Here is a 14,401-nt window from a genome sequence, read left to right on the forward strand (position 1 = left end):
CAGCTGCCCTGCACAGGGTCAGTAGAAGAGGAAGGAGAGTGAAAGGAATTGGTTTCCCACCACTGCACGCCCATGCAGGAGGCAGACATCATTTGGATGGCTGCAGTCCTAGAATGCAGGAGGTTCTTGTCAGCAATATTCCAGACCCCAAAAGGGCCATATATGGACTGGGAAGAGCATAGCTGTGGCTTCATGTCCCCTGCGCACTAGCTCTTGGCTGCTGAGTACTGGGGAGAGCAAAACTGCAGAGCAGATGCAGTAACTGTCACCCGTCAGCATCCCTGGAGGCATGATGTCGGCAAGCATAAGACTCCAGCTACCCCTACACTACAGTAGTTTGCTTCCCCACATCTTAATGTTTTTGGCCTGATTCAGCAAGGTGCAGGGAACCCTCAGCTCCTGTGGAAGTCAGGAGTGGAGGATGCTCAGTAATTCTAGCTCAGATGCCCACAGAGCTCTATTTATTGTGCACTGCTTCACAAGTACAGCCTCTCTCTCAGTGCCTCTATTTGCCATTTGATGCAGACTAGGGAACAGTGACTTGATTCTATGATATCCTGTACAAGTACTGGGTCCCTAAAGGGTTCGAAAGCAAAGAGCTGATTTAAAATACTCCCAGCCAAAAATCTTCATTACAACACAATAGCTAAGTTTGCAAATAGGTATCAATGAAAACAAAACAGGACATTCTTACAAAAGGTGAAAAATACATAAAAATAAAAATTTTGAAAGCCAGGAAGTTCACAGATTAGGTCCCACAAACAACCTTAGCTGATCTCATGCCATTGGTCATCCTCTAGCTACCTACCAACCCTCATGTCTGGAAATTCTGAACACAAAGAGTAATATGGTGGCAGCAAAAACTCTATTAAAATGATCCACTCAAGTGCATCGGCTGCCAGCCGGTCCGCTAGGGATTAGCTCTAGCCATGCAGTATAATTCCTAATTATTTCACAAATTCTCTTGATTATTAGTGCTATGCACTAGATATCATTAGGACACAAGCACTAACATTTGAGATTCCAGCCATAAGACTATTCTGTGGTGGGGGAGAGGTGGGAGGAAGAGAGGAGAGACTTGGAAACACAAGGCATAATTAGCTTTTGGAACAAAGTTTTCTAACTCTGCAATCACGTCTGATCACCCTCAAAAATCTTTCCCCAAAATTATACCAGACAGGGAACCCCCAACCCAAGAAGTTATAGGCGTTCAAAACTAAGCTTAGAAAGTATGTTAGAATTTAACCCTGGAACAACTCATAGAAGCAGTATCTGCCTTTTTAAGAAAAACAGCTATGCACTAGATCTCAAAGGAGTCTGGAACCAACTAAGTTTGAAGTGTTTAGGCCAAGCCAATTCCTAGATACAGCTTGACACACACACACAAATCACTCACTTTTTCAAAAAGTAAAATATATTTTTGATAAATTACATCTCTCAAAAATTTTAGAGACAAGGTAAAGTACAGTAATGTCTTTTATTAGACCAACTTCTGTTTGGTGAGAGAGACAAGTTTTCGAGCTAACACAAAGCTCTTCTTCACGTAAGAACATATGCAGTAACTATCACCAGGTAAGAAATGCTCTGTGTAAGCTCAAAAGCTTGCCTCTCTCACCTACAGAAGTTGGTCCAATAAAAGATATTGCCTCAACCACCTTGTCTTTCTAATATCCTGGTACCAACACGGCTACAGCAACACAGCATATATCTACCAGTAATGGCTCATCTGATTCACAGCACAGTTTGACAAAAAGAACTCTACACCTGACAAAGTCCACATGTGAAATTTCACATCCAGTTCAGTTGAATGGAATGGGCAAACTCTCTCTTACAACGGGAAACTAGTTGCAGCCTCAACTACTGAGAGAATGCTGATTCTTTCCACAATTAGCGCAGGAAATGATCTCTTTAATCCACATTCCTGAGACCAATGCAAGATTTAGGGCTTGTCTACATTATCCTGCAGTTTGGACTATGGGGTTAGAAATAACAGTGCATTAACGCATTAATGAAGTCCTGTTTGAAGAGGACTATGTTAAAATGAACTAGGAACACTTTAGTTCATGCCTGCAGTGTCCATGAGGGAGATTCACAGTGCAGCACTTTAGTGCTCATTGCTATTCACAACCCCCTAGTCCAAACTGCGGGGCAGTGTAGACAAGCCCATAGGGTTCCAGTTTTAGTGACCACAGGTCCTGACTCAGACATCAGGAGCAGCATACAATATGACAGTTCTGTGACTTCAACTACGTTGTCCATTTTATAAAAAAAGAGTATATATACTAACCTGCTCGTAGATTTCAATTGCCTTCTGATACTGCTCTAACTGAGCAGCATATGCAGCCACCTTCAGCAGACACCTGTTAGCTGAACTACAATCAAGGACTTCAGTTAAAATAAGTAATGGTACATGTGTCAATTTCCCTACTTCTCTAATAGATACATCCCCTAATTAATGTATGTGAAAACATACCCCAGCAGTTACCTGTTAGAAAAAGGAGTATATTAAAAATACCAAAATTATTAGCACACTAAGGCCATATGTTGACTCTGAAAGCTTTCTGCAAATCTACAGAAAGTTCTCTTCCCAGTGACCTGTGGTATGATATTCAGCCCCAAGGAGACTAGAAAGCATGTGCATTGAACGGTATATGGAAGTCAAGCATTAAAATCTAAACAAAGGCAGAAATCAGTTTTCACATGCAAGCACCTTAATAGGTCTCCAAAGCTCTCAGTTTGAATACTCATACTGACAGACAGGTAAGTGAATGCCAATTTCATGTACCTAAGTGACAATCTCAGCATCTTAATGCAGGATTTGGACATCTTATTAAAGAATTCACAAATTAGGAGAGGCATATAATACTTGCACATCTTATTATAGGAAAGAAAAAAAGGATAAATCCAGACTGTAAACTTTCCTTGTTTAAAATAACTATTCTATGAAGAAGACTTGCCTGTTGGATTCTTCTCCTTTGTAGTAATCTGCAGCTTGTTCATAATGTGCAATTGCCTAAAAGACAGACATAAACATTTTTCTCTCAACATGTTACTTTGGAGATGAGATTTTTGGGGAAGACCGTATTTACAAAGATTAGAATTTTTCAGAATTCCTCAGGTGGTTTTAGAGGAATACCATGACATCCTATTTTTATTGTCCCCCAGGATTATACCAATATTGAAACACTGCAACCACCCCGAATGAACTCTGATTAAGATCTCGATCTTGCAAAACTGGACTACTGACTATAGCTCTTACTACTGTATGTAATCCCACTGAAATCAAAGCTTTGCAGACACCCTAGAGAAGAAAAGAACGAAGAGGAGAAAGGCCAGCAGGAAAAGGAAAGGGAGATGCCCCAGGACTAATGGGGCTTCTCCGCAGCAAACACAGATGCTGCAGACTCTTGTGGACCTACAGGTTCAACAATCCTAGGCTCACCTCCCTTTGCAGTCCATGCAGAACTCCACTGCAGCATCCACCCTCAACATTCCACATGGCATCAAGGGCCACCGCCCTACCCCTCTACCACTCCATCCCAGGAGACATTACGGAAAACCACAGCTTCACATACACTGACCTGAGACCACCACAGTAGCTGTATGTGTAGCTAAAATGGTCATAAATGTTCTTTCCTCTTGAAAAGTGCTATTCTATTAATTCATGACGTTTTTAATGTCTTTGCTTTTAAATTGCACAGATTTTTCTTTTCACTGGTTTTGTTACTGAATAAAATTTTATTATTTGGAAAATAATTCATATTTATTAGTTCACAGCATATGTGGCAGAGCGCCTCTCAGTTCTGAAATCACCTACTTAATTGTTACTGCACAGTGTGACAACTCACAGGATCAGTGACCTACACGGTCTAATAATGATAAATGTACAGCAAGTGCTGCAAAATTAACAGGTGTACTGACAATATTATAGTTCGACATGTACCCCCAGCACCACACAATTCCTAATAGGCCACAAAACAGCAGGGCCACATATAGAGCACAGTACACCACAATGCGTTCCTGCAGCTCATTGTAAAAGTGCTACTTCAAAGCCTCTCTGAGTCATACAGCTACGATAAGCTCTTCTACCAATCCTTGTATCTGGCTGTTTGAACTCCGCAGATAGCCTCTCCACCTCTGCCCTCCATCCCAGTGGCAACCTTCCCCCCTTTGCTTCACAGATATTATGTAGGACACAGCAGGCAGCTATAACCATTCTGATATTTTTCTTACTGAGATCCAGTCTTGTGAGTAAACAATGCCGGTGTCCCTTCAGTCTGCCAAATGCACATTCAACTTCATTCTGCACTTCTGCACCTGCTGACTGGGTAGTTGAATCTTTCCTTGCTCCTGTCGAGGTGGCTGGGGTATGGCTTCATGAGTAAGGCTGAGATTTTGGTCAGGGATATTTTTAGTAAAAATCACAGACGGGTCATGGGCAATAAAGCCTGTGACCTATCCGTGATTTTTGCTAAAAATATCCCTGACACAATGGGGATAGAGGAGGGTCCAGCACCCGCAGCGACTGGGGGCTCTGGGGTTCCTGCTCGGCCCGCCATGGCTGGGCAGAGGCAGGGAGGCTCTAGCAGCCTGCAGGAGCTCCGGGGAACCCCACCATCCACGGGGGCTGGGAGCTCAGGGGCCCCTTGCTGCCCAGGGCTAGGAGCTGCTGAGGGCCCGCTGCCAGCAGCGGCTGAGAGCTGCGAGGTTACCTGCTGTCCCTGGGGCACAAAACGTCATGACGGTCTGTGGAAGTCATGGATTCTGTGACTTCCATGACCTCTGTGACATAATCGTAGCGTTATTCGTGAGCCACCTGAGCAAGGGGTAGGCTAGGTCCCCCAGGATCACTATTGGCATTTCAACGTTGCCAACGGTTAGCTGCCGGTCAGGAAAAAAAGTCCCTCCTTATAGCTTTCTATAAAGTCCTGTGTTCTTAAAGATGTGAGTGTCATGCACCTTCCCTGACCAGCTCACACTGATGTCAGTCAAGCATCCCCAGTGATCCACCAATGTTTGCATAACCACACAAAAGTAGCCTTTCTGTTGATGCGCTCTGTGGCAAGGTGGTCTGGTGCCAAAAGAGGGATATGAGGGCTGTTTATTGCTCCACCACAGTTCAGGAACCCCATTGTTGCAAATCCATGCACTATGCCCTGCACATCGCCAAGAGTCACAGTCCTGCGCAGCAGGAGGAGATTAATGGCCCTGAACTGAGGCTTGCATTACAGTCACTTGCATGACAGTGGCCCCTGCAGTGGGTTTTCCCAGTCCAAACTGATTTCCCACTGTTTCCATGGTGCGATCACTCATTTGCCCACTGTCAGTGCCGCTCTCGTTTTGGGGTCCCTGCACTGGAGGTCTGGAGCAAGCTTGGCTCACAGATCTGGGAATGTGGCCTTGCACATCCAAAAGTTCTGCAGCCACTGTTCGTCATTCCAAGCCTGCATTACAATGCGATCTCCGCCAGTAAGTTCTCGTGTCCAGAAGCAGCACGCCACCATCTCCAGCTGCTCCATGAATGCCAACAACCTTGCATTGGTGCTTGCTATATCTCATAGCAGTCTATCGTCCAAGGAATCGTCACATTCCTCATTGATTTGGTTATTCTTGCAGCTCTGGATTGTGTGTCCTGTGCTTACAATGCTTACAGCAACAGTGCAGAGCTGTGCAGGCTTCCATGTTTCAGTCAGACATGGTGGATAGCAAGGAGAGCCATGTAGGTTCGTGGGATTTTGAAAAAAGGAGCAAAAATTATGGGATATAAATGACATTACGGGATGGAGACAGTTGCACACTGGGAAGCTGACCTCTTGATCCCAGTCACCCCTGAACGACTCATTTAGGCCCCATCATGCATTGCCAAAACTTCCCAAAAGACAGTGGTGGGTTACACACTGGGACTTCTACCCATGGTGCACAACATTGTGCATCGACAAAAGCACTCCTGGTGAGTACATGCGTCACCGACACAAGTAGCCAAGTATGCACACGCACAAGCAATATTCTAACAAGAGCAGCTTAATGCCAACATAACTTGGGTCAACCAAAGTTGGCAGTGCACACATGGCCTTAGAGGAAAGACACATATCGAGCGGACTCACTAAAAATATCACTTCTCATAACAAACCGCACTTTCCTTGTAGGGTAAAGGGAAAGAGTCTCTCATCCAAGTCTGTTAGCTCTGACATGCTTAGCATGCAAGGCTGCAGGCACCACAGACATCCTATCACACTTCTGCAATGATTTGTCAAATCATATTAAATGTGTGTAGCTTGATTGTCTCCCCTCCCTCCCCGAAAAGAGCTGTACCATAAAAACAACTTCTGTGCAATTCACACTTTCCTGTCAGTCTTTCACAAACACTTTTAAACTGACCGACAGTGCATTATCCTCATCAGGTCTGAAATATTTCAAGAGCACTTGCGTAAATCTAGAATCATAGAATATCAGGGTTGGAACGGACCTCAAGAGGTCATCTAGTCCATGCCCCTGCTCAAAGCAGGACCAAGTCCCAACTAAATCCCCGAATCCCTAAATGATCCTCTCAAGGATTGAACTCACAACCCTGGGTTTAGCAGGCCAATGCTCAAACCACTGAGCTATCCCTTCCCTAAAAGTGACTTGCTCAGTACATCTGCTTCAGGCCTCCATATGAGAATCAAGCTTCCACTGATGATCATAAGAAAAGGAAGAGGTAACTTAAAAACATGGAAGAGAGAGGGAGAAAGAGGCACATCAAAGGCAAAGACCAAACAACTCATCACTGAGGCTTGATCCTGGTATCACTCACACCAAGTTTAACTATGCTAACTTCACACACGTTACTCCTGACATATACCCACATCAGCAAGATCAGAAACAAGCCTAGGGACTTAGAGTTCCTGGAAGAGCCAGATTCATGAAGTTCCCTAGGCCAGCAGAGTGAAGTTTCATAATCATATGCAATCCTGATAGCACATTCAAATGTACAGTTTCAATGAAAAGTTCTAATGGTTTAATCAGCTTACCTTTTCAATGTCTACCAGCTCAGTCTCATAAATCTCTGCAATGGTGATGTGATGCTTGGCAGCAATAGTAAATCGGCCCTAGGATGGACAATTTAAAAAAAAGGTATACGGGTTTTTTTCCCCTCTCTCCTTCAAGTACCTGTGGCATTTATTACTTTTAATAGAACAACGATTTAATACAACTTTTTTAAATAAAGAGGCATCAATCTAAGTTGCCACACATTGGGATACCAACCCCAACTCCTCAAGGCAATACAATTTCTTACCAGGTCTGTGTAAATATCGATGGCTGCATTTAAGCAGTTCATAGCCTCTGCAGTGGAAGCATTCAGGAAAAACAATGAAAAATAAAATCAGCTGAGACATCCAGACATTGTTCAACAGATCAGCTTTCACCAAGGCAAAGCAGTATTTCTGCTGTGTGTCTGTTCTGACCAGAAACCTAAATAGCCAGCTCCTCAAACAACCAGCTATCCAGGCTCTGAAACTGCAGACATACATTTTAATGCCCCAAGTGCTGCATATACAAAAACCTTTGAGATGTGTGAACTAAAAGTGCATTTGTATTGGCAAATCTAGTAAACATACAATACCAAATTCCATGGAGAAATGCATATCCTATGTACAAACTGATTTTTCCCAGAGCAAAATTTTGGCTTTGAAAAAGTTACAAATTCAAAAACTAGCATGTGCAAAAAACTGGATGCCCACTCTCTTAGTTTGCTTTTGAAAATGTTGTCCAGAAGAAGCAAGCTTTTAGTATTCTCAAATACCTAGTGAATACATGGGAACTCTGTCAATACTCATAAGAACATAAGCATGGCCATATTGGATCAGACCAACAGTCAAACTAGACCAGTATCCAGTATTCCGACAGTGGCTAGATGCTTCTGAGGGAATGAAAAGAACAGGGCAATTAGCAAGTAATCCATCCCGTTGTCCACTCCCAGTTTCCACAGTCAGAGCCACTGATGGACCTATCCTCCATGAATTTTTCTAATTGTTTTATGAACCCCATTATAGTTTTGGCCTTCACAACATCCCCTAGCAATGAGTTCCACAGGTTGACTGCACATTGTGTGAAGAAGTCCTTCCTTATGTTTGTTTTAAACCTGCTGCCCATTAATTATATTGGGTGACGACAGTATTTGTGTTATGTGAGGGAGTAAATAACACTTTCAGATTCACAATTGCCACACCCGTCATGATTTTATAGACCTCTGTCATATCCCCCCTTACTTGACTCCTTTTTTTAGGTGAACAGTCTCAGTCTTGATAATCTCGTCAGATGAAAGCTGTTCCATCCCCCTACTCATTTTTGTTGCCCTTCTCTAGACCTTTTCCAATTCTAATATATCATTTTAGAGATGGGGTGACCAGAACTGCACGCAGTATTCAAGGTGCGGGTGTTAACGAATACTTATTTGAAATCCAATTGTGTCCATGTGGTTTCCCCATATTCTTAAGGCTGTGAGAGACAAAGGACACAACATGAACACATCTTTGCCCATGAGCAGGTGTCTTTTCTATCTCTAAGAGAGTTTTGTGATCTTTCCCCTTTCATTCGCCCTCCCTTCACTGGAAAGTGCAGACGAAAAGCTGAACAAGTCTCCTTACTTGAATCTGTCAATGATGTTTCCATAGGAAGTCAGAGGGGTCACTGTTACTTAATATGAAGCATCTTTCATGCTGTCTACCACAATTCTAAATCCTACTGGCTGAGAAACAGACAAAGGTCCAAATTCTGCTCTCAGTTACACCAGGGTAAATCCAGAGTAATTCTGTTGAAGCTACTGGATTCACTCCAGATGTATACAGGTATAAACAGAACACAATCTGGTTCACAACTGACATCGACAGAGACAAAGAACTACTTCTTTAGACCGGTAAATCCCCAAACACACAAATGGGTAAAACCAGACCTATTAAGACCAATCTTATTTCAATAGGCTCATGAAAAAATTGAATCAGATTGCTTCAACCCAGTACAGACATGATAAATGTAGCATTAGTTGCAGAACATGAATGAGGAAACAGGCCTTAAGCAAACTATTTCTTGCCTCTCTAAGTATGGTCTTGGAGTGTGAGCATTTCATACAGTACTTTATAGAAAACTACACTGAAGATCTTAAACCAAATACCTGGCTTACAAAAGGAAGCCAGCCAGCCTGCCAGTTGCTACACAACTAACAGGATTTGTGTATTCCTGTACAGTATTTCATTTGCCTTACCTTGTGGATCTGCCTTTTTGTAAGCATTCCCAGCATCCACAAAACCGATGGCTGCATCATGTTTACTCTGTAGTTGCATATGGAGCTTGGCTGCCTGACAAAATGCATTTCCTGCAGCTAGGAAAGAAAGAAATCGAAAAAGATTAATATTTCCAGTACCATTTAATAAGCACGAATTTATGGACGTGCCGACAGTAAAAAGATGAGCATGTATTTGCTTCCCACTACCTGAAGAACTTTAATTGATATGGCAACTATGCAAGTGGAAGAAAAGGCATATGAATTCCAGTGACCAAATCATGCTCTCAGATACACATGCTTGTGATTTGTGGAGAGCTGCTATCCTTAAGTGTGCAAAATCATGGTGTTAAGAACACATATGGCCAAATTTCAATGGACCTACAAAATTATAATTTTTGACTATGCACCCTGATGTGCAAACAAAAAAAACTGTATTTGTAAGCAAAAATCAGGTCATCATCCATAAAACTACCCCAAATGTTTTCTTCCATGCACAGAAAGAGGAACATTCAGCGTTGGAGGTCCACTGAAAATTTAAGGTCACATTTTCAAAGAGACAGCTTTCCTTCTGCAGCTTCAATTTGCATATGCAAAATCTGTACCCTCACTTTTATGTCTGAAATTGGATGGTGTACTCAACTCTGAATACTCCTCCTCTAACGGATCTGTAAGTGCAATTAGGTAGTCAGAGGTGGGATCATATAGATGTACTTTGACTTGCTACTGCAATTAATTCTGTGGGTGTCAAACTGCAAATGGAAATGGCACCTGAGAAAAGGGAGGCTGAGACCTATCCCTTTTTGAAATTTTTAGTTCCTGCAACTTGATGGCAAATGAAGTAATAAAATCACTGCTTCTTACTCCTGATGGCATTCTGCATCAAAAAATTAAAAATTCTGTATAAAAAATATACAAATTCTTCACATGCTATTTTAAAAATTCTGCAAAATTCTGCAAATTTTATTTGTCAAATAAATGTGGAGGCTCCAGCATGGCATTGGGGAGTACAGGCCACTGGCTGCACAGATGTGGGAGATCACTGTGCAGTTCCCCCCTTGGGGCACAGACTCAGTGGTGAGGCTGCAACCAATTCTGACACAGCACAAGGACTGGGCCTGCCCAGAAACACCCCAGGGCCCTGTCCCTCCATGCTAGGTGCACGAAATGCAGGCAGACAAGCTCAGCAAGGCAGGATCCAAGTGTGGATGGATCCAGGTGTGGGTTGAGAGGGTTCTGTGTGGGGCAATCTGGGTGTTGGGGGCTCAGTGGGGGATCCGGGGGGGTTGGGGCCTGGATGCACAGGGGTAATGGTAATGGGACTTTGCAGGGGGGCCCAGGTGAAGGTGGTTGGGGCTTAGCAGGGCAGGTCTGGGTGTGTGTGTGGGGGGCGGGAAACAGAGCTCAGCAGGGGGTCTAGGTGTTGGGGGCTCAGTAGAGGGTCCAGATGTTGGGGGAGTGGGGCTCAGTGGGGAGGGGATCCAGGTGCAGCTGGTTGGGCCTCGCTGGAGTGGGGATGCAGGGGCGGGTGGCTTGTCAAGGTGGTCCAGATGCAGGGGAAGTGGAGGGGTTCTGAGTGCGAGGGGGTAAGGGTTGGGGGAGGAGGGGTCTGGATGCATGGGGGTTGGGCAGATGGGGGAGCAGCTCCCTGTACAGAGATCCCTCCCCCTGCAGCTGAGGAGCAATGGGTGCAAGAAGTGGGAGCGGGCTGGGGAGGGCTGGAGTTCACAGAGCTTCCTGCAGCTGGCAGGGAAATTTGGGGGTGGGTCTGACCTGGCCCCAGATGCCATGCAAGGGAAGAGGAAGTCCCGTCCTACCCAGCCCAGCTGGGATTAGCAGCTGAGCCTGGCACAGGGTAGAAGCCACCAGCCGGGTCTTCCCTAGTTCCGCCCCCTGCCCCACAGTGATTTATCTCTCTGCCAGCTGCCCAGGGCACCTGAAACATACTGCTGGGAAGGGTCGCATGACCACTCTTGTGGCTTCCCTTTGCTTCCCTGTAAGAAAGTCATATTTCTGTGAGGAAGCAAGGAAATCTGCAGGGGACATAAATTCTTCACATGTGCAGTGGCACAGAATTTCCCCAGGACTATGTTTCTGTTACTATTTCTACCCTATCCTAATACTGACCAATTCACACGTTCAGACTGTGCTACTCAGTAGTGTATGTGCATTTAGCAGGAGATTGTCAAAAACACAAGGCACAGCTATGCGCCCTGCTCCCACTGGCTTTCACTGGGATTTGGGCACCTCATATTTGTTTTGAAAGTCTCCCTCTTGCTGTGCTGATGGCACATCCAAGCATGATTTACAGAGACACAGATAAAAAGTTCGGGAAGAGGTAAACAATTTTTTCAGTTCCTCATCTCCCATTTGTTAAAGAAAAACTGGTAATATTTTGCCCCTTGTGAACAGAGTTTTCATTCCTTTTTTGCAAAAGCCTGAAGAGATACCAATGTCTCAAATCCCATGATTATTCCGTGCACAGGACGTTCACATTTATCTTGGGAAATTTATATTTGCATCAACATTTCCCACAGCCACCAAATATGGCACAGCATTTCCAACACAGAGCTAGCAATAACTATTCCACTTTTCCAGTGCTACTATTTCCCCCACAGCATAGCAGGGAACAGCTCTTCTCCTTGTGTGCCTCTGATTTATAGCTCATCCAGAATATTAGATAACTTTAAAGTTTCTGGCCTCAGGAAGAGTGTATTCTACAAGACTTAAAAGCAAATCAAAGAGCCCAGGGAAGCATCTCTTGAGCAACTTCTTTGTAGGCAACTAGCTTTAATTATTTTAAAATCCTAACGTGAACTTGGACACAAGCTAGTTAACTCGACAGTGTAAGTATTTCAGTCACCTCCCTTTCCTCGCTCCTGACATTTAATTAATTCCAAAGAGAACTATGGGGGCTTGGTGGTGTACAGAAATTAGATTGCCATAGTCACTATTCTCCTGGAAATACCCTACCAAATGGAACTGTACTTTGATAATTTGCAACAGGACGCTTGAGCGTTCACAGGTCACTAAGCTGTTATAAATGTTCTCAATCAATTATGCAAGCATTCAGCTGGGTATAAAGGTTTCCGTTCTTAAATTTTTGCTAATATTGCTGGTTCTAGGTAACTTATGACATTTCTCCCTCCCCACCCAAAATATGGAAGATAAAAAGCACGAGTGGAAGTGTAAAACACAAAGGTTGCCCCCTCGCTCTCCCTGAATACAGATTTTTTTCCCCTACCAAGGCTTTAATGTGTTTGCTTGCATGTAGAATCATAGAACCAGAGGGTTAGAAGAGACCACAAGGGTTATCTAGTGTAACCCCCAGTCAAGACGCAGCATCTAAATCATCCAAGACAGATAGCGATCCAGACTCCTTTTGAAAACCTCTGTGAAGGAGCTTTCACAACCTCCCGAGGCATCTGTCCCATTGTCCTACTGTTCTTATAGTTAAGAATGTATCTGTATAGATGGTGTATGGGCTTTATCTCCAAGATGAATCTCAAGCTTTAAGCCTTTCCTACAATTAACCTTATAAATTAAACAAGCTACTTACCATTCCAGTTTTTGGCGATCTTGAACAAGTTTGCAGCCCTGGTGTACATTTCACAGGCTTCTTCTACCTTTGAATTTCCTCTAGAGAAATAAAGAAAGTGCAAGTCACTCAATTACTATTTGCACTTGAAAGAAATATAGTTATTTGGGGGTTGGCTAAAACCCAAGAATAGAGTTTTGAATTTTGTGTTCTCGTTTGTTCTGGTGACTTGGTCCTTCCAAACTTTGCTGCATAAATGGGCAGCTCATCCCATTGGTTATACGCAGAGTCTGGTCAGATCCTTGTTTTGTTCATTTAATTGCCACTGCCCTAGTTGGAATCAACAACATACTGGAAGTTTTCACTCCAAAGAGAAAACAGCATGAGCAGAGCCACAACTGTTTTACCAATCTTGTTCATCAACAATATACAGTAAAACCTCACAGTTACAAACACCTTGGGAAAGGAGGTTGGTTGTAACTTTGAACAAAACGTACTGGTGGTTCTTTCAAAAGTTTACACTCGAACATTGGCTTAATACAACTTTGAAACTTTACTGTGCAGAAGAAAAAAATGCTTTTTTTTTTTTTTTAGTAGTTTACATTTAACACTGTACTGTATTTGCTTTTGAGGTGTCTGCTGCTGACTGATTACATACTTCTGGTTCCAAATGAGGTGTGTGGTTGACCGATCAATTTGTAACTCTGAGGTTCCACTGTACAAGGAATAAGGACAAGAATTAAAAGCCGCAGTGCTGGGACTGGTTGAAGAGCTGACCCTGAGCCCAGAGCGTATGGCCACGGCTGAAGGGGTTGCTGGGCCCAGTGGTAAAGGGCTGGCTGAAGGCTGGAACCAGCAGCTGGTTCCTGCTGGAGTCTCACACTGGAAGTGCTGCTGTGTTAGGAACACAGGGGAAGCTGCGCTGTTTGTAGCTGTACTGAACACTACTGCCAGAGGAGCTGAGGTAGCCAAGTGGATGCCTTTGTCCAGGGGGGAGAGAGAGAGAGACTATCCTTGGAACAGAAGCAGCAAAATTTCCTCTCTAAGCAGGACTGGGGAGAAATTGAACAGAGGAAGCATCTTCTGGCTTTAACCTTCCTTTAGGGCTGTCTGCCATCTTAAGGCCTTGGACAGGAAGGGAGCTGCTGCATGTGGTGAACCCTGGCATCCTTGTAAGGCCTGACGTTTCCAAGATAAAGGCCTTAAAACAAGGGACAAGGGAAAAGATAAAATAATTTTGGTGTAAACCCCCAAAATTTAAAGATTTGCCTATGCTCTGTAATTCAGGACAGCAGGGTGTCTTGAGAACACTGGCCAGATTCTCCAGGGCCTTACATGTTGGGTAGTCATTGACACCAGCGCAAGAGGCATGGTGTGTGCGGGTAGGGTGACCAGATGTCCGGATTTTATAGGGACAGTCCCGATTTTGGGGTCTTTTTCTTATATAGGCTCCTATTACCCCCGATCCCCGTCCTGATTTTTCACATTTGCTGTCTGGTCACCCTATGTGCGGGGCAGAGGAGGGACAGCATCAGATCAAACTTAAAGTATTTAATACCTACTTTGCCCAGGTGAAAGTGACTACCTAACTGGCAAGTCTGGGA

At 43.9% G+C, this 14,401-nt stretch overlaps 2 protein-coding genes across 5 annotated transcripts in view; one reads left to right on the forward strand and one right to left on the reverse strand.

Annotated features, from left to right (window-relative positions):
* The window catches only part of GZF1 (GDNF inducible zinc finger protein 1), a 32,799-nt gene extending 29,070 nt beyond the window's left edge, over nucleotides 1-3,729 (forward strand). For 2 of the 3 annotated variants that reach the window (XM_050952091.1, XM_050952090.1), the window contains exon 7: nucleotides 3,166-3,729. In XM_050952091.1, coding sequence (XP_050808048.1) covers nucleotides 3,166-3,216 — 51 coding nt within the window. In that variant the 3' untranslated portion in view covers nucleotides 3,217-3,729. The remainder of the gene's footprint in view (nucleotides 1-3,165) is intronic. The other variant, XR_007774188.1, reaches the window with a different exon arrangement.
* NAPB (NSF attachment protein beta) overlaps nucleotides 1-14,401 on the reverse strand; it is a 239,497-nt gene that overhangs the window by 210,270 nt on the left and 14,826 nt on the right. For both annotated transcript variants that reach the window (XM_050952227.1, XM_050952226.1), the window contains exons 2-7: nucleotides 12,819-12,898; nucleotides 9,242-9,358; nucleotides 7,277-7,323; nucleotides 7,011-7,088; nucleotides 2,958-3,013; nucleotides 2,288-2,372 (exon numbers count right to left, since the gene is read on the reverse strand). In XM_050952227.1, coding sequence (XP_050808184.1) covers nucleotides 2,288-2,372; nucleotides 2,958-3,013; nucleotides 7,011-7,088; nucleotides 7,277-7,323; nucleotides 9,242-9,358; nucleotides 12,819-12,898 — 463 coding nt within the window. The remainder of the gene's footprint in view (nucleotides 1-2,287; nucleotides 2,373-2,957; nucleotides 3,014-7,010; nucleotides 7,089-7,276; nucleotides 7,324-9,241; nucleotides 9,359-12,818; nucleotides 12,899-14,401) is intronic.

This window comes from Gopherus flavomarginatus, chromosome 4 (genome assembly GCF_025201925.1).
Source record: "Gopherus flavomarginatus isolate rGopFla2 chromosome 4, rGopFla2.mat.asm, whole genome shotgun sequence".
Classification (NCBI taxonomy): Eukaryota; Metazoa; Chordata; order Testudines; family Testudinidae; genus Gopherus; species Gopherus flavomarginatus.